This window comes from Cucumis melo, chromosome 4 (assembly GCF_025177605.1).
Source record: "Cucumis melo cultivar AY chromosome 4, USDA_Cmelo_AY_1.0, whole genome shotgun sequence".
NCBI classification, from domain to species: domain Eukaryota; kingdom Viridiplantae; phylum Streptophyta; class Magnoliopsida; order Cucurbitales; family Cucurbitaceae; genus Cucumis; species Cucumis melo.
In genome coordinates this window covers 28,360,977-28,381,693 of record NC_066860.1, presented here as the reverse complement: position 1 = coordinate 28,381,693, position 20,717 = coordinate 28,360,977, and the positions used below count along the sequence as shown (strand labels likewise).

Below are 20,717 nucleotides of genomic sequence, written 5' to 3'. Positions count from 1 at the left end.
TCTTGTCAAGGAAATTGTTATGATTTACATACAATAAATACAAAAGTAGGAAGGTATATATACCAAAATGCTATATAAATCATAGTCAACTTTTAACTCCCTATAAATAAAAAGTAATGATCTTCTAGAGAATGTTACAAGAAAAATATATGAATATATCGATACAAACGGGTATTATAATAGAGGTATGGTATACAAATTAAGGATTATATCAATCAAGTTCCTAAACTTTTATAAATAAATAAGTTCATAGTAGTTGTTAAGCTTTTGTTTTAAAGCTCTAATTAATAGATATTATATGTAGGAACTAAAAAAATATCTCTAAGGTACCTATATTATAAAAAAATATTTATATGTAGGAACTAACATGATATTATAAAATGATGTGAATTAAGTAGATATTTTCAAATTTTAAACAATACAAGATATTTTTAATCTTCTCATGCTCCAATATTTTCTTATACTTATTTGAAAAGAATTACAAGCTAATTTTTACTCTGAAGAAAAATTAAGAGGAGTTTTATTTCGAAAAGTTTAAATCACTAATCAATTATCTAAACGTTATTTAGGAGTTTGAAGTTATACAATTCTGAGAGCATCACTTGATTATAGATATATATACCACAACCTCTCCCCTACTAACATCTAACCAATATTGGTATCATATGTTGCGGGAAAACACAGTAGCTGAAAATAGACACCATTTCAAAGTTAAAATGTAAAGGAAGGTTCATGAATATATGAAAAAACGTAAGGAGAAATTGATGAACAATGGGGCTGCAAAATCAACTAATGAGAGAGCATACAAATGTTTAAGTGCAGCTTAAAAATGCCAAGTTTAGACAGCTTTATCAGCACCAATCAGATTTGATACATAACTCAATCAAGAAAGCAATCTAATTGACGTTCTGGGCTATTACTATACAAACTTCACCTTCAAGTTGTTAGCTATTTACAGCCGCCTTTCCTAGTTTCCTCTTGCCTTTTCCAAGTCTAGTAGATCTGTCAAGCAGTGTCAATAAGAAGTAGAACATTAGTATCTGTTACATATATTAATCATTCTACTTTTACAATATAACAAACTTATTTACTGATACACTTATTTACAGACAATGCCTCTGTATCATTGTTTATTTTTTAAGAAAATTTTGAAAAACAAGCTAGCCAAAATTTTTAAATTGTAATTTGAAAAAGAGAGAAATAAATAAATGGTCAAAAATTAACTATATCGTATACTTTTGGAAAATAGAATACTAAAAACAAAAATCATTTAAAAAAAGGTTAATGCAATCAAAACAACAGTTTGAAAGAAATCAATATAAAGGATTTGTTTTAGGAGAAGGCCCCGATTTAAAAGAGAGTTGACCAGGCACTATGTTTCATGGAGCGCTTCGTCTAATTTTGTATGTAACTAAACTTTTATTATTGTTAGCAATTCTACGTGGAAAAAGGAGAATAAATACCTTAAATCAGCTTAGGACATATATTTCATACTTTGCCAAATGATTTATCCAATGAAAGAACCCTGCAAGAACTTATAGTACTCAAGTTTTATGGGTATGTTTGATACCTTCCGGTTTAAGAACATTTTCTTAAAATATTTGTAATAAAAAAATTGCATCTTGCATTTTTTTAAAATAATACATGTGTATGCTATATTCATATTTAAAAGCTATTCTAATAATTACAACTTTTTGTTTCTTGCTGTGTATCTTAAAGATTTTATTTGATCACTTTAAAGTTAATTTTATTTAACAATTAAATTTCTAATTTTTTTCAAACATTTTATAGTAAACTTACGTAATTTATGTACATATTGACTAATCTCTCGGAACCATACACATTTGGATATTAAGAAAATTTGTAAAAAGTTAATTTCTTGCTATATCGCCACCATAGATTGAACTCACAACCATTTAATTAATTATTGTGACTATGTCTTTTTTTTACTATTAGATCGAACCATGATGATTAACACAATAAGAATTACAAGAAACAAGATATGGTTAAAGAAAACTTATAGGGCATTCCTCCAATAAAAACCCCTGCACCAAATTACCAATATCTATGTACGAAAATATCCCTAGGCAATAAAAACCAATTAATTAGAAAATATCAAAATACAAAAGTAACCCCACAACTCATTAATTTGAAAACAAAATATTCTAAAATCAAAATCTTAACCGACTAAAAGATTTTATTAAGCATAAAAAATTATATATCTTTAAATCTCTCTTAAATAGATAGTAAATTAAAAAAAAAAATCTTAAATTCAAGGATGAAAATAAAATTATATTTCTAAAACTTACACAATTTAAACTTTAAATTTAATTATCGAAGAAAACTCTATATAACAAAAAAAAAATCCACGAATACAACGTAGTTAAAAGAAAAAAACAATATATATATATATATATATATATATATATATATATATATATATATATATATTAAAGAAATTTGATAATCAATTTTGTTAGGATCAATTCAAAACACAAATAGTCTGTATTCAAAACTTTGATAGTAAATTAAAAAATATAAAATTCAAACATGAAGATAAAATTCCATTGCTTATTAAAAATTTCAAAACTTTCAAAATTTGAACTTTAACGGAAGAAAAATCTACCTAACAAAAAAATCTCACAAATTTACATAGGATGCCCCACACCCATGTCTATATATGAATGATTCAGAGCGGGCTGCATCCATAGTGTTCTCAGAATAAGATTTCCAATCTTATTCATGCATTATAGATTGTTTGGAATATAAACTCGAACTTATCCACCTTTATGTCTCTACATAAAATTCAAGTAGCCCCAGTACCTTAGTTAATTGGATTCAAGATTATAGTATTTTATTTTCACTAATAAGTCTTCAATACTTTATTTAATATAATAAAATTTTAATTGCAAACTACAAAATTTTGGACCTAAGTTCTAACAAACTCCCATTTTAACTAAAACCCCTAGTGTGAGAAAACAATGTTGAATTTAACCATGAGAGAATTACTCATCATATGAGTACAATAAAATAGGGCATACACCCAAGTGGGAGTCTTATTGAAACTATTTAGGTGACCTTCAAACACTTTAGTCGTGAAGGACTTTACAAATTAAACAGCCAAGAATTTTCTCAACAAGTATTAGAGTTACTACAACGTCACTATAATGCACATTTACCTAAATAAAGTAGTACACTTTAACTTTATGTTTCTTCACACTACTGCTCCTTCATTTATAGTGAATACTTATTTCAATGTATACTTTATAACATTTTTCGAAATCAGAATTAGTGTATCCGATAAGGATCAGATCCTTATCACTATACACGATCACATAGTCTTTTAAAATTCTAAAGTATTTTAGAATATACTTAACGACAACCCAATTCTTATTTGATCTTGAGAACACATTATGCATTTCCAAAATTTTTATTTGAAAGTGCATAGCTTCTAGACGTTAGATACTACATCATTCATTGTCTTTTCATAAGTCAATAGATATTCTTAAACCATCATCAAGTATGACGATTTGGTTTTCGATAAAACCATCATCAAATAAATGGATAAAAACTGCAATTTTAAATTACAACTATTTCTAAAGTAGTTTTTTAAAAAAATAAATGGATAAAAACTGCTCACATTCTATTCGGTTGCATTTAATTACAATTAATAACTAGTATCATTTTACTAATAAAACAACACAAATAAAGAATTATATGAAGAAACAAAATGGGAAGGAAAATACGTGAATGCTATTTTTGTATTTAAATGACAAAAATACAAACCAAATAGTAATGAAATTATTTTATATAAAGATGTTCTCGATCATATTAAATTTGATGGGCTATTTTAAAGAACATAATGTTTATTACTTTTAGATAAAAAGTAAATGAAAGTATTGCTTTCTTATTCAATTAAAATTTCCACCTAAACTCAATCCCTCGCAAAGAATGGCGTTTCAATTTTTGTTATATTCAATCAAAGGAAAATATAGTGCTTCTAGATGTACCCTAAGTTAATTTGACATTTTGAAGTTATACTAAAAAAAAATAAAAGTAAGATGACAGTTTTATTGAAAACAAAGGTATTGAATTTTAATCTAATTTTATTGATTAATAATGTGTATATAAGCACTCATTTATGATAGGGTGAGAATAACAGAATACAACAAGAACTCCTACATACAATGAAAAGATTAAATTAAAAGCACAAAATCTAAACAAACTTCAAACAATATTCGGTGAAGAATTGAAATAAACTCGAGTAAATCTAATACTACTTTTGAATTTAATTAATCTACAAGAAGATAAGCTAAGGGAGGAGTTTAATTGGGAATAAGAAGAAAAAAAAAGATGTAAACAAAGTAGATAAAAATATATATATATAAAATAATATTACTTCGCAGTAAAGTGTCATTTTGATGCTTTAGGGACAACAATTAATTAATTTATTTATAAGGAAAACTACAACAAAACGTTGGAACAAAAAAAAGAAAAGATTTTATAAATAAATAAATACAAATGAAATAATAAGTAAATACAAATGAAATCAAGCATTTAATTTACTCCCAAACTCTTTGGGAGAGAATCAAAATTTAACAAATAATCAATATCATGAATCCATAATTTTCCATCCTGATCTTGATTTAGTTCATCGTAGACTGCCTCAAACTGCTCAGTTTTGGAGTCGTACAAAATTAAAGCCCTTCGAGAAATAAGAAACATCATCTTTTCATCTTCAAAAACTTTGATGAGTTGGAAATGATATCTAGTACAAGATAAAAGTAAATCATCGGGACCACGGTATCTTATATAATGAAGCATGGGTTGTCTAATAACAAATTCTTGTTCTAATTTAACCCATGAATAATCTTCTTCCATGAGCTTCCACACATGAAATCTACCAATACCACTCTTAGTGTTAAACTCGAAACAAGACAGATATAGAGTGTTGTTAAAGATCCAAATATTAGAAGAACCACGAAAAGCTTCATCTTCCACACATTGAGGAAAAGAAACAACTTCAAATTTCTCATCTTCTACATCAAAACGTAAAAGAACAACCATACCCCCATTTCTCATATCATTGTAGTTACCCTGGTATCCGTTCCAATAAAGAGAACCGTTCAAGTAAACACCTTCGCCGCTCCCTAAAACGCAAAACCGTATCAAGGCTGGAACCCTACTCCATTTTCCATAACTACTACGTGTAAACGTTCCAATTGTAAAAATGTCAGCTACATATAAACCCCTCCTGGAAGAAAGTTTAACTATTTTGTATTGTTTTTTGTTAGGACTATAACCAAATCCGAAGCTGTAACCAGCGTAAAACTCCTTCCGAGTATTATTAAGTGGGAGTTCCACGTACTCATTCGTCATTGGACTCAATATGATAGAGAAAGGTTGTGTCAATTTAAAGCGAATTTTTTCATGCTCCCGAGATATAAATTTGGTGTTGACAAAACAAAAGAGACCATTACAAGAATTGATCATTTTGAATGTGGAGAAATGACGATGGAAGGTAAATGAACCAACAATACAATTCTTCTTGCCTTGTTTCAAAATTCTGGAATCAAAGTCAATGCAATGAAGCTTTTGATGAGGAGAAATATGAGCAAATAAATTAGCCTTTGAATTTAGATCCAACAACTTACCAGTCAATATGAGATTGTTCCAGGCTTTACAAACTGACCTGAGATTAACCAAAATGAAGAGGGAAACTTTAGATAGAATAAGTTCAATAATATGAGATGGAAGGTGTGGATTTTGGCTTCTTCGTCGGCTTTTCCGACTTTTCATTGTGATTTATTGGAAGACGACGAAGAAGATTGCAATTTAGGGTTTCTGTTTTCGCATCTTTCTATTTATTTATAGCTGAAAAATAAAAATATAAAAATATATGTTTTACATAAAATCTCATCACATTTCTTTTTAACACATTTTTTAGACAAATCTATGTAATTATTAATTTTTATAGAAATTGTTGTGAACAGAAAAAAATTGGAACTACTTTCCCATATAGTAAAAAGAAAAATTAAATAGGGTAAAATTACATTTATTATTATTTAATTATGATAATTGAGTATAATATTTAAGTTTCAAAAACTAATAACAAATGAAACTATCCTTATAAATAAATCTAAGAATAAAAAAGATAAACTTTTAAAACATACGAACCAAACACACAAATCCACAAAATTTGGGAACTAAAAAAGTAATATTTTTCTATTATGATTTTGACAAAGAAAAATAATAAAAACTTGTGAATCAAATCAACTGTGTAGTCCCAAAGTTTTTGGGGGAGAATCAAAATGGAAGGACTGAATTTAACAATTCCATCAACTAGTAAGTGATCCAATTTTTGTGCCTAGTTGGTATTGGGGATCATACATATAATCAACTCTTTTTTTTGGATAAAGAGACACTAAAATCTTTACTCGTAACAAGTTTCTTTGTATATGAACTTTGATTCCAAATCTTTGAAAGAATCCGAGGGTTGTATTGTTGGTTTATACATCTTCCAACCTTGTTTCTCCCCATTCAAATTTGTCAACTCTTGCTATGAACTCTTTTGCTTCGTGAATAAAGGTTAAGTTGGAAAAGATATAAAGATGATTGTCCTTTGATATTAAATCCTGCAATATAATGTGATATAAACACAATTCTTGCAATTTAATGTGTTTATATATATTGTGGTAAATCGGAAAATATATATAACGCCTTAGTTTTAAAATGTAAAATTACAAATTGTTTTAAACGTATGGGATAAGAAGTTGGTAAATTATGATAGTTTGTGTTTTGCTATAGATTATTATAGTTTGTATTTTAGTATAGATTATTATATAGTTTAAAAAATAAATGAGTGAATATTTAATCAATAGTAAATATTGTAGCAAAATGTGGTTATTAGAAACTTGCACTACAAGAAATTAAATCTTTAATGTATGTTGAATTTCATTGGCACGATGTACAATATTGGTTTTTTGATCAAGAAAAACAGATATTCAATATCAATTTTAAACCTTAAATCCTATCTAGATAATATTCTTACCCCAAATACCCCTAGGTAGATCTAACCATAATGAAACTTGGAGTATGAAAAAAAATTAAACATAATATGATAAAAATTTAAGTGGTAATATACTTATAGTGGTGTACTTGAATGAGATAGTATGATAAAAAAAAAACATTTTCATTTCATCAGTTCTCAAACAATATTGATTCAGAGCAACGATTAACAAATATTGATGAATAATATAAACATGCTATCAACTTTATCATTTTATATAAATATATATATGTGTGTGAAAGTTCTTTATGTTTGCAACCGAAAAAGAAATGAATATTATTAGTTTTCTAATTATGTGTGAACATATATATATATGAATAATGATGGAATTTTAAAAGAATAACATTTCTATCTCATTATAAGCATTTTTTTACATGGTTAGCATATTATACTGAATTGTATTTATATTTAATTGAAGATGTAAAAGTATCCTAATGCGACAGTGAATAGATATATAACCTTTTTTCTGAAGTTAAAATTGTCATGGTTAGAGATATACTTGACAATAAAAAGTGACATTATTAACCTTTTGTAACAATATGAAAATGTTAATTTCTATTGTAGTTAATATTCATATCAATACTAAAATATCAAAGTTGTGAGTCAGTTATTAATAATAATCCAAGATTCCATATTTCTATTGTAACTGTTTTTTGTCAAATAACACGTCAAGTAAGAAACATAATATAATTAATTGCAAATCATATAATGACAGTTTTGGTTTAACATCTATTATTTCTAAGATTAACAATTTGAAAGTATAATATAGTCCTACTTAAGTGCTAGTCGTATGTTAAGCATATTTGGATTGAACTTGTAAGATTTACTAATAACTAGTTAGGCTTATGGCGTTGGATTCAAATATTTTCCTTTTTTAATTGTATTCATCACTATTGTACTCAATATTGAGGAGACCATGTGAGTAGGACTCATTAGGTTGGATATTGTTTTCTAATTTGAATCAATGGTTCGTCTCAAGATAAAACCTTCGACTACTCCTGGGCTTAGGTGTAATAATTGGGATTAACATATTTGATGTAATAAAAGAACTGTGTATTCAATTGAGGATAACGTTTTCTTAAAAATGTTTGAACTAACAAACAAACTAAATTGAAAATATTTATAAATATAGTAAAATGTGGGAAATAAAAGTTAGAGATATGTTGTTATATTTATAAATAAAATGACTTATTTCATTATATTTAAAAACGACTTAAATTTTTTATTTAAGAATCGATGGAAATTTATATATCTCCATTTCGTAAAAGTTTGCATGTCCAATTTATAGTTTTAATCATATATTAATCGATAAATTTCAATAATTCAAACTAATTATCGGTTATAATTTAACTCAATAGTAACTGACATGACTTTTTATCGTAAAGTTTTTAAATAAAGAACCCATTATCAATAGTTTGAGGAGTCTAAGATAACTAAAATTTTATCTTTTTAACTTAACATCAAAGTTTTGATTCTAATGCCTTTTTGCATTTCAAAGCTCCAAGAAGTTTGAAAAATTCAAGACCAAACCCTTACCAAATTTTAAGAAGGGTGCTTCGTGAAATTGAGTATTTTGTGGTGAATCTTATCCATATATGGAGAGAGAGGGAAGAGAAGACCCCACTCAAACCAAACATACAATACTATTTGTGAACAATAAACCAAACACAATCAAAAACCTTATCTCCATCTTCTTCTTCTTCCCCTGTCCTTTCTCCATCTCTACTACCATTTTCATATTCTCCTTCATGTTATTTGGGTGTTCGAATTTACACTGTTTAAGCTAACTTTAATGGCGGCCATTTTCTCCTGCAAGTTTTGTTCCTCTCTTACTACCTCCAAATCCTCAATACCCACTTCCCATTATCGTTCCTCCAAGCTCTGGAATGGCGCTTGCTCCAACCCATTTGGGCCCAGATGCTCCTCCTTCAGTCGAATCAAATGTAGGCTTCAGAATGTCAAGGTAAGATTTGGATCTTCAATTTTTCTTTTAACATCTAATTTTGCTCGTACCAATGTTGAAGCTTGTGGAACCCTGTGTGAATTTAACTTGGAAAGTTTACTTTCGTATTGATGTTTTTGCTTAATTGGGATTTTTCTTTTGAGGATATTCTGTTGCAAAATTGAAGAAGTTCTCTAGGAAGAATTTTGCTTCAAGTCATATGAATTTGGTTGTATTATAAATGTTGTTGCTCAACTTTGATGATGGTGTCATTTTAATCTCCAAACTTCGGAAGATTTCAACTACATTCTTAGACTTTAAATTTTGATTCTATAATGTCCTTGCTTCTAAGTTTCTTTCTAGTTGGATGAAATAAAGTGGTACTAGTGAAGGCATGGTGGTACACCAATATTCATACCACTTTATTTTACCCAACTCATCTACTTCTCTACTGACTTAGCCATCATACTGCGCAAATTAGCCTGTATTTTTCCAGATAGCAGTTTGCATCATCGTTTAATGAATGACCTTGATGATGAGAACTAAATTCTGCATTGGATCACTTAATTTAAACATTTCAAAGTTTAGAAATTAATAAACACAGTGAAATGAAGTTTGATGACTAAATATGGAATTTGACTTGTGAAAAGAAATAAATAAACGACAAATGGATTGAATGAGTTTAAATTTTGTTTATCAGAAAGGCAGGCCATTTTGCTTGAAGGAGTTTGCAATTTCCTCGGCTTTGGCGTTTAGTTTAATCACAGGGGTTCCAGGTATAGGCCCCTCTGCAGATGCATATGCGGTTGCTGGTCCAGTGATTCCGGAGTTGTCAGTGTTGATATCCGGTCCACCAATAAAGGATCCTGGAGCTTTGTTGAGATATGCTTTGCCTATTGATAATAAAGCCATTAGGGAAGTTCAAAAACCACTAGAAGACATTTCTGAAAGTCTTAAAATTGCTGGAGTCAAGGCACTTGATTCTGTGGAGAGAGTAAGTTATATGATTTTGATTTTCTCCTCCCAACTCCCTAGTAGTAATTTTTTTTTATGAAGGGAATTTTAGGTACTAAGTAGTTTTTCTTTTGGTTCATTTGACCATGATTTTGTTTCTGGTTTTCTGTCTGAGAAACAAATCTGTTACCGCTTAGATATGTTTTTTCTTGCTCTGTAGAATGTGAGGCAGGCATCCCGGACGCTCAAGCAGGGGAAGAATTTGATCATATCTGGGTTGGCAGAATCGAAGAAGGAACATGGAGTCGAAGTTCTTGGTAAACTGGAAGTTGGACTAGATGAGCTCCAACAGATTGTGGAAGACAGAGATAGAGATGCAGTTGCACCAAAACAAAAGGAGCTTCTTAATTATGTTGGCAGGTGAATTTTATGGCCTTTACTACATTATATTCATCATGCTGATGATTGCATCTCATTACTTTTTCTGGAGCACACATGAGATGAATGATGTTGAACAAAGTTTTCATTCAAAAGAAAGCAATACCAGATTATATTAAGTAGGATATTGTGTTTTTCATGTATTGGAATAACCCGAGGTTGTATTGGTGTCACAAACAAATCTTGCACAAAATTGATAGCTGAAACTAAAGAAGTGTAAACTCATAGATTTGACTTAAAAATGAAAGGAAAAAATACTGAGTTTAGCCTTCAAAGATAGCTGGTGTTTCTTTACGTGGTCAACTATTTCTCTTCAACGTTACTGTCTAGCTCCACAGTGCATAAGAATTATTGAATTTTACCTAACATTAAAAAAAAATGAATGCCTATTTGGAGTCCAATCTTAATTAAGGAAATACAAAAAAGACCATCCAACTAGTTAGATGAAAGAAACAAGGGACAGATGTTGTGTTAGTAAACCTTTTGAGAACTATTTCTTGATTCCCAACAATCTCCGTCGCTGGTTCTCCATCTCTCTCTTTGACTTTTATATCTTGTTGGGTTGGGAGGATCTGCATTGAACTTTTAGTCAAGGTTATATGCCTAAACCAATTGAGCTATACTCATATTAGCGGGTTCTTCATCTCAACTCAGAGTGCCTTTAAGAACGCCTCTTGATCCATTATGACTATGTATCTCCATTTCCTCTAAAAGAGAAGATCCACATTTATGTTATCCTATCCTCTTTCAGAAGTCTAACAATTGAGAGCAACACACCAGTTTTATATGTGAAAATTAGGTTAGAAGGCTGATAAAAGATAGTCGTCGTTAAATTATAATCTCATACATACCCTTGTCATTGACTGCAGCTGAGATCTTCCTGGGGCATTCGGTTTCTGCAGTGTTGAAGAGGATATGGTCGATGGCTTCCCATACGAAGTGCCCGAGGAATACAAAAATATGCCCCTATTGAAAGGGAGAGCAGCTGTGGATATGAAGGTCAAAGTGAAGGACAACCCGAACATAGACGAGTGTGTTTTCCATATAGTTTTAGATGGCTATAATGCACCAGTAAGTGCTGGGAATTTTGTCGACTTGGTTGAAAGACACTTCTACGACGGCATGGAAATCCAGAGAGGTATATACAAGGAGGGCTAATTTTGCTTAATGAGTATGATTATTCTGATGGGATTTCTTTGTTGTAATAATCGTTTTTACAAAGAGTGATTATATATCTGCTGAAAATGTTCAACTGGGCTGAGTTTTGATTGTTGCAGCTGCCATTTTAATTCTTGATATCATAATATGACTCTCTCAACAAGGTTAAGATAATTTTCTCGTTATTGCAGCGGATGGTTTTGTTGTTCAGACTGGTGATCCAGAAGGTCCTGCAGAGGGTTTCATCGATCCAAGTACCGAGAAAACACGAACTATACCATTAGAAATCATGGTTGAAGGGGAGAAAGCGCCTTTCTATGGAGAAACATTGGAAGTGAGGCCTCTTTTCCTTTCAACAAACTTGCACACTGACTAATATATTCATGCTTATGCAAATTGCAAACAGTTAAGCCTATATTTATTAGGTATCACCAAATTTCTTTTATAATAATTATACTTAAAGCCATACTTTATCTGCACATGGCCCCAAAAATAACTTCGTCGTATTGAAGTTTGATTCTGTACTCCAGTTTTATGTATCAGTTTTTATCATTTGTTCCAAACAGGAGCTTGGTCTTTACAAGGCTCAAACAAAACTTCCCTTCAATGCATTTGGAACAATGGCCATGGCTAGAGAGGTAATAATGCTCTCTTTCTCACTTTTTCTCCAAAATATAGACAGCCAATTTCATGTTCGTTATTTTCCATGCAGGAATTTGATAACAATTCAGCATCTAGTCAGGTGTTTTGGCTGCTGAAAGAAAGTGAACTTACTCCTAGTAATGCTAACATATTAGATGGTCGATACGCGGTGTTCGGTTATGTAACTGAAAATGAGGACTTTTTGGCTGATCTCAAGGTTGGAGACGTTATAGAGTCGATGCAAGTAGTCTCTGGCCTGGATAACTTGGTGAATCCAAGCTATAAGATTGCTGGTTGAGAAAGTTTTTTAAATCAAGTAATAGCAATACTGAGTTGCCTTATGAATCAATTCATTGGTGAGGAATGCAGCCTTATGTGGTTCTTAGTCTTACTTCATTTCTTCTCTCTTTTTTTTTCTTTTTCTTTTTCTTTTTTGAGTTTATGGATTCTTTGATATTTGATTTAACCCATTTGAGTGACTTTCATTGTCTGTATTAAGCCCTCAATCTTGGCTTTTTAAGTCGCTTTTTATCCCAAAATCAAGTCATTTCATTTATGAATTAGTCTTGCTCCTCTTTTTTGCCATAGGTTTTAAATTTTAGCTTTTCAATAATACTTTTTCTATATGAGTATTTTCAAATATAGCAAAATGAATCAAACATTACAAAATATAGAAAACTTTTATCTTCTATCAACGATATATCGATAGACTTTGATAGCAAAATATCTATAGATGACTAATAGAAATTCTGTTAGTGTATATTTTTTTAAAACATTTTAACCGTTATTCCATTTATAATAATTTTCTTTTATAATGAGACTTTAAATTCTTTAATTTTATCATTTTATTTAAATAAGTCTGAAATAACATTCATCCTTCATTTTCTATATTTGTGTTTGATAAGTCATTCAAATTTAAAATTTATCCATCACGTTTCTAAACTTTCAATCAATCTATGTTTAATAAGTAACATTAATGAATTCCTTAGACTTAAAGATTGAAATTTGTATCTAATAAAATACTAAGCTTCAATTTTATATGAATTGGTTAGGGATCTCTCGAAGAAAAATTTAAATTTAAGGACGTATTATACACCGGAGTTTATGAAAGTGCTAGCCACATGCAAAAAGGTTATAGATCCATGATTGAGATTAGATCATTGTGAACTGTTCATATTGTAATTAGATATCTTTTTTTAAAAATTCGTTGGGTTATTTAATCCAAACAATGTTACGTGAGCAAGTTTGGTGTTATGAAATATATTTTTTAAAAATATTGCAAATTTATTTAGCTTAGTTTTGATTATTTTGGTTGATTTTGGTCATTGTATCAATTGGATTGAGATATATCAACCAACCAGTTTAATTTTTAATACATATTTTGATACCCATTTAGATGATTTGGTCAATTTAAAAATTCAAAGAAATAAAATTGTGAGATTCCATTTGTTTGGCACTAAAAAACTACGCAAATATGATTCCAAGACTTCCCCTTTAAAGGTAAGCCACGGCATTGCCCAAATATTTATTAATGGAGCTTTGTAAATGTTCAATCCAAGTTAACAGAAGAACATTAAAGCTTATCTTTCAAGGAAAACTTACTCTCTCTTTTTTTTTTTTCTTCACAAGGGGAGGGAAGGAATTGCTACAAAGAAAGAAAAGCTTTTACAAAATCCACACTACAAACACAGATATTGCATAGCTCCTCTTAAAGCCTATAAACCTTCACTCTACTTATCCCTTGACTCTCAAGTTCCAATTCCTTTTCAATTGGACAAATTACAATTTGAATATCTTCGATATTGCATTGTCATTGCTGTCGTCATCTTTGCTCGATGAAGAAGCAATCATGTTCAAGGCCCCCGGTACCTACGGAAGCAAAAACAGCCTTGTGACTGATCGAGGGGGATCATACCTCCGCCCTTCGATGTATCGATTGCTTCCAACATGGTTACAACCTCATCCATCTCTGGACGCTTGTCCGGGTTAGCATCCCAGCATCGCTTCATTACATTTGCAAGCGAGCTGGGGCAACACCGAGGAATCTCTGGCCTCAGATTCTGCAGTCAGAGAAATTGAGATTTCATCTTTAGCTTGTATTAAAGTTAGGTGCATTGTCTATTCAAGCATATTAGATATTATTGGTATTACTATGTACTGGACAAAGTTCATTCACAATTTCAAATGGCTAAAGAAATGTGATGTATTCTTTTGACCTACCTGTCGGACAACAGCTGATGTAACTTCTGAGAAGCTAAGGTCGGGATACGGCATATCGCAGCAGTATATCTCCCATAAACAGATGCCGAAGCTGTAGACATCACATTTCCTGTTATATGGATTGCCATTGAGAACCTACCAAGTTTGAAGTCATCCCAAAGTCAGATCTGAAGTCTCATAGAACCAAAGGGCCGATAGCTTAATATTAGCTATAAGTAAGCAAACTGAACAGTGCAGCCACAATGAAGAAAGACTAAAGTTTTACCTACCACACCAAAATTGAAATCAATCAATGCTCATATTTTATTCCTTTATCTTTCAGTTATGATTTTCATCTAGCTCTCAAGAAACAGGAACATATTGAAATAATATAAACTTGTATGAGGTATGATAAGTTTCAGTGCTATGAAAGTTGCTCGTTGAATTCCATGCACATCACAAAGTTACTTACCCATCTCAAATTTTACAATGGTGAGTGTTTCCCTACTAAAAACTGATTTTTGCATCAAGATCAAACTTCAGCACCTATTTTAAGAAGTAAGCAGTCATCGCACCATTGGTTGCTGCTAGTTAAAGTTAGTTTTTAATTTTCACCAATAGCATAGATTTTAGAGTATGAATAAGATATGATGGTTATAAATCATTCAAGATTTAAGATAATAGAATAGCGGAGGATGAGGAGAACATCAAGATTCAATAAAGCATACAAGCCAAAGGAGAAGAGAAGTTGGAGTTCATTGCATGATTTATTTCCAGGCTATTCAAGCATATACCTCCGGAGCCATATACCCAAGTGTTCCGGTCTCACCAGTCATATCATTGGGATTTGAGGCTTCAACACGAGCAACGCCAAAGTCTGCAATTTTTACCGTTCTCATTTTGTCCAGAAGCATATTTTCTGTTTTGACATCTCTATGAACAATCTTCTGTGAATGAAGATAGCTCAACCTACAAATGGTAGCTCCCCTTGAGTTTAAAAGCACGATTCTAATGTACAAAAAGAATGCAAATTTCCAAGAAGTTGAAGAATTCAGAATTTTGTGGGGAAATGGAAAAAAAATACTAGAGATTCAGTATTTGAATTAACCCTCTTGCAAGGTCTAATGCTAGCTGGACGACTACTTTGAAAGCCAGCTTTTTCCTTCTGTTCTTTATGAGGTAGGATTTCAGAGCACCTCCAGGACAATATTCGACAACGACACAACAAATATTGCTGGGCATGCCAATTTGGCCATTTTCTGTTTGTATGTGTAGATCTGAGGAGCCTATTGTTGCTCCTATAAACTGCAAAAGTTAATGGAAAACCATTAGTACTTTTTTAAACCTACATAAAAACAGGATCCTCAAAATATGATAAATTTGAACGTCAAACACCAATAGAACAATTACTTCATATCAGCAATCAATTAAGCTGGTTGCTTATTTCATCGCCAATTTTAAGTGCCTTTGTTAAAAACTTGATGCTAGATGTATACACTCCTGGCATTATTAATTAAGCTCACAAGGAAGCATTCTTAGTTACGAGCTTTCTCAAGCTAGATCAGTTTATTCATAAATAACCAAAAAAAGAGGTAATGTAACCTTCATGCATATAAAATTATAGATAAACTTTGGATTAGGTCATGTTGAATGTCGAGTCATGAAGCATACCATAAAAGTTTACCTTTGTAACATTAGGATGGTCAAGCTTGTGCCAAACAGCAACTTCTTGCGTAAAAGCCGCTCTAAGCGACGCAATTTCTGCCTCTGACCTATGACCCTCTTCTCCCCAGTCAAGAAGTTTAACTGGGGAAAAATTAATTAACATTTAATCTCTTAGAGAAAGCTAGTCAAAATAGACTTTAATGAATAATTAAAAAAATCCCCCAAAACTCATCACGAATAAGGCAAGATATCCCAATAAAATCAAAACCTAAACTAGTAGACTAGTAGCAAAAAAAATCCCCATTTTTAATTAACTCCTTTTGGTTGCTTCCATTTTCAATTTCATGTGCAACTGTGTCTTCAAAAGGGGTGCATATCAACAATTAATGGAGACGCACAAAAGTTCCAAAAAAGGAACACTGTGATAGTTACTGTCTGCTCAAGCCAATCTCGTGAATCACGGTTCTGTTGAGGATAATATCTACAAAGAGGCCATAGCTCCAAAAAAGGAAAAAAAGAAAGAAAGAAAGAAAGAAAGCCAAACAAAACTCTGCTACTTCTATTCAATTCCAAACAATATCATTTTCCATCTACTAATACTCTCTCTTTTTCTCTAGTTGAGCAAAAATATTAATGTAGCAGAAAAGAGTTTATTCTCATTTTGTCATAATCTCAAACAGGTTCAAGGCAAATCTATCCTCAAGGAGTAAAAACTCAAAACCCCATTTCATTTATGAACAAACTTCAACAAGAATTGAAAAAAACAAAATACTGATGACCTTATCTGATGTTAAATTCAAAATCTAGGTGTTCCGCAGAATACCATATGAAGAGAATTAAGAACCCCCAATGATAAATGCAACAAAAACCCAAAGAAAACAGAACTGATCGAGTGTTCTTTAACCATGCATTAATAAACAAATTTTCTCAGAATCAACAACTAGCCATTTGGAAAAATGGGGTGCATTCCATTTCTTCAACAACAAATTAGAAGGAAAAATCTCGTACCAGCAACATCTTGACCATCATAAACTCCACGATGAACAGTTCCAAATGTGCCACGAGCTATGACAGCTTTGATGATGAGTTTAGAAGGGTCAATCTCCCACTCCTGTCTAGTGATTGCCGGTCTTCCACCGCCAACACCTCCTCCTCCGCCACCACCGCCACCGCCGCCGATGCCGACACCTTCCTCATCTTCCCTCCTCTTGTTCTTCTCCATAGTCCATGCTTTGCTCAAATGTCTCTGTAACTGCTCATCTAAGCTCTTCAGATCTATTTGATCTGCTCTCACATACCCACCTCCACTTTCACTCTTTTCTTTCATAATTTCCCACCAATTTCAACAAACCAACAACAGAAATTCAAAGACACAGAAACAATGGTTCCTCTTCTGAGTCAGTTGAATAATGGGTTTGTTCGTGTGTCTATGGATTTGTAGATTCAATTAAGAAAGAGATGAAAAGAGAAAGAGAAAATTAATAATAATAGTGAGCACAAGAAAAGTAGAAGTAGAGAGAGAGAGAGAAAGAGAGAAAGAGAGAAGAGTGTGATTGGTTTCTACTCTGTGTTTCCTTTCTCCATCATCCATGTGGGCACATGGATTATGAAACCCACATCGGTTTCTTCTTTGCCCTCACAAACGCTCTTGCTTGCTTTTATACACTCGCACACAATTCTTTTTTTCTTGTGTTTTTCGTTTCTATTGCTGTTGTGTTGAATTCCTTTTGGGGAAAGTTTATGGTCAAATGTTAGTGGCCTTTTTGTTTGACTGTCTTTTGTTATGGGTTTTTTTATTTCATTTAGTTTTTGAAGCTCTGTTTTCTAGGAGGGTACCTGCACATGCGAAAACAGTTAAGATGGAAGTTATGGAATTTTGTACATTTGTTATTATTTTTAATTTAGGGTTTAGGGTTGATTTTCGAGGGTAGGAGAAAATATATAATTAATAATACTTAAAGATGGGTTTGACTTGTTTTAATTTTGGGTTTGTGTACGAGAATGAGTTGTAGATATCTTTGATTTTTTTAATCTCCTCAGTCTTTGTTACTCTGGTTCTAAATTATAAATTAATTATAGGTTAAGTTATCAAAAAAAATTATTAATTGTCTTTTTTCTGAACAATTCTTCTTTTAAACTCCAGTGAAATTATTATATCATGAATGATTCGAGGAAAAAAAAAATCATTATATTACTTTGTTATTGTTAAATTTTAGTTTAAAGCATTCTCGAATATAACAAAATAGATCTAGATATTTATAAAATATAACAAAATTTTTAATTCTATTAATGATAAAAAATATATAAACTTAATTTAAAATCTTGTTTTATTTTACAAATATTTAGACAGTTATATCATTTATAATAATTTTTCTTTAAAATTTTTATTCAATATTTTTAAAAAAAGAGATCGCATTGCTTAAATTATAACTTTGATTCCTATTCTTTAGAGCATGTTTTAAGCTAATAAATTTCACAGACGTATAAAATTCTTCACCTTTCAAAGTGATGCAAGGAAATTCATCCATTAGTACAACAAGAATACAAGAACTTTAACCTCCAATCTCAAGAAAAAGGGTTCATATCTCAAATTACAAGTTACTGTTGGCTATAAATTTTGAAGACGAAATTAAAATTAATATTATTATTTTACCAAGTTAGATAAAAATTAACTTAAAAAATATAGCAAATATAACAATCAAGTCAAAAGTATTAGTAGATAAAACATAATTAAACAAATTGTAATTACAATTCTTAGAGTTTATTATAAGTTAGACTATAATATTAATTGAAGTTTATCAACATTATTAGACTTTATCACTTATAAATTTTGTTACATTTACGATTCTTTAAAAAGTTTGTCAAATTCACCTCCAAAAGGGCATGGACTGATAAATCATGTATAAAGACTATAATGGTCATTTTAACATTTATTCCAAAAATGAAAAGGAACCAATTTATTAATGTAATTACAAAGTTGATTTTTCTTTGGTGCAATTATTGATTCATGCAAGAACAACACCTGGTCAGTTTTTATAATGTCCCCTATAAATTAAATTCTATCTACAAACCTTTAGTTAGGTGGCCAGACAATGAATGCATATTATACAATCAATTTCCTATTAATGATTTAAAGAATCTATGGCTTCCAATGTTTGTGGTGAGACAGAGCCCCACTGGCACCAAGCCTCCAAAAAGGAGAAATGTTTTAACATATTTTGAAAAGATTTTTGAAAAGAAACTAAAGATTGTTATTGCAATGGCTTGAGTGACCAATGAATTTTCATTTTAAAAAAATAACAATGCAAATAAGATGCTATTGCAGTGGGGAGCAATATGATGCTCTTCAATTAATATATATACACACACACTTAGAATCTGCCCATTTCAATATATACTCTCTATTCAACTTCCCACTACCTCTATATCGTACAAAGTATCTTTCTATCGTTTATTCCAAATATCAAAATTTAAAAATTTTGTATTTATTTGATTCCTTAACTTTTAAATTTTTTTTGAAAACTCATCCATCTATTAGATACAAAATTCTAAGTTTTCAAAATTCAAATTTATACCTAATAGATATTTTGAATTTGGTAGAAACTTATTAAACACCAAATGGAACAATGATATTCAATCTTTGAACCTTGAATATTTTTTAATTCCCATAGCATCTACTGATCTTCTTCTTAATTTAGTAAATCTCTGCAGTTAATATCATTAGTTTATACTAAGTGGACTAAGAATTTATTATTGGATACAATGCAGCATAAGAGAAAGGGCAGATAGACCGATAGATATTGTCCCTTGTACTTCGTCATCACAATTACTAATTCAGTCAGCATGTCATGCCAACATAGGACTCAGAACGACAAAAAGTTAAAACCATAACTGAAAATTTTGAAGAAAAGAGACAGAAACTTGTTTTTGTGTTTACAGGTGGTTAAAGAATGTGTAATTAATTGTTTGAAAGTCCTTTGTACTTTTCGTTCAACTAAATTTGTAATTCAACCTCTAGTAAATTTAGGGCATTACTCCCTACCTAGTAAACAAGGAGCGTTTAGTTACCATTCACCAAATCAATTAGGACATACTCATATCGTAATCTTTTAATTTCAAAGGGTGCTTGGAGCTAAGTAGTGGAATGAATTGTAAATTCATAAAATCTACGTAGAGTTAATAAGATATAAAATTGTTGTTTTCTAGTTATCGGACCCACAAGCTCTTTAGTTCAAACAAAAAGTGTGGTTCACTACTCCCCTAACTCCTTAGAACAAAAATTACTAGAAGCACCGGTTTGGAATGATTTTTCAAGTGATTCATTCCACCCCGCTTTAGTCCCTCCCAAGTCATATTTAATTAAAACTAGGGAGGAAAAAGATCCGTGAAGCTTATAACCTTTTTTGACTTCAAGAGGGCACTGAAAGAGAAGAAAATTAAATGGGAAGAGAGAGTCACGGGGCTTAAGAGCGATGTACCTGTTATATTGTGGGTTGGACTTCGATCTCGATGGATGGTTGAGATTTTAGATGCCTCGTGAATTTTCCCATGACTCTTTTCTCCAAAAACCTGCAACTTCTTCAAACTCCAAATACCTTAGTTATTACATTACATTACAACAATATACAAAATGGCAGCACATTAAAATAT

General features: G+C 30.9%; 2 protein-coding genes across 2 annotated transcripts; one reads left to right on the top strand and one right to left on the bottom strand.

Annotated features, from left to right (window-relative positions):
* Positions 1–8,699: 8,699 nt before the first annotated feature.
* LOC103487082 (peptidyl-prolyl cis-trans isomerase CYP38, chloroplastic) lies at positions 8,700–12,759 on the top strand. Its single transcript, XM_008445289.3, has 7 exons — positions 8,700–9,032; positions 9,712–10,005; positions 10,186–10,385; positions 11,306–11,541; positions 11,753–11,895; positions 12,128–12,199; positions 12,274–12,759. The coding sequence occupies exons 1-7, from the start codon at positions 8,862–8,864 to the stop codon at positions 12,499–12,501; spliced, it is 1,344 nt and encodes a 447-aa protein (XP_008443511.1). The 5' UTR covers positions 8,700–8,861; the 3' UTR covers positions 12,502–12,759.
* Positions 12,760–13,678: 919 nt separating this feature from the next.
* LOC103487083 (serine/threonine-protein kinase STY13) lies at positions 13,679–17,746 on the bottom strand. The gene is made up of 6 exons (XM_008445290.3): positions 17,076–17,746; positions 16,087–16,208; positions 15,511–15,707; positions 15,197–15,371; positions 14,424–14,558; positions 13,679–14,263 (listed from the first exon to the last, which is right to left on the bottom strand). Exons 1-6 carry the CDS (start codon positions 17,392–17,394, stop codon positions 14,057–14,059), a joined length of 1,155 nt encoding a protein of 384 aa, XP_008443512.2. The 5' UTR covers positions 17,395–17,746; the 3' UTR covers positions 13,679–14,056.
* Between the last annotated feature and the right edge of the window lie 2,971 nt (positions 17,747–20,717).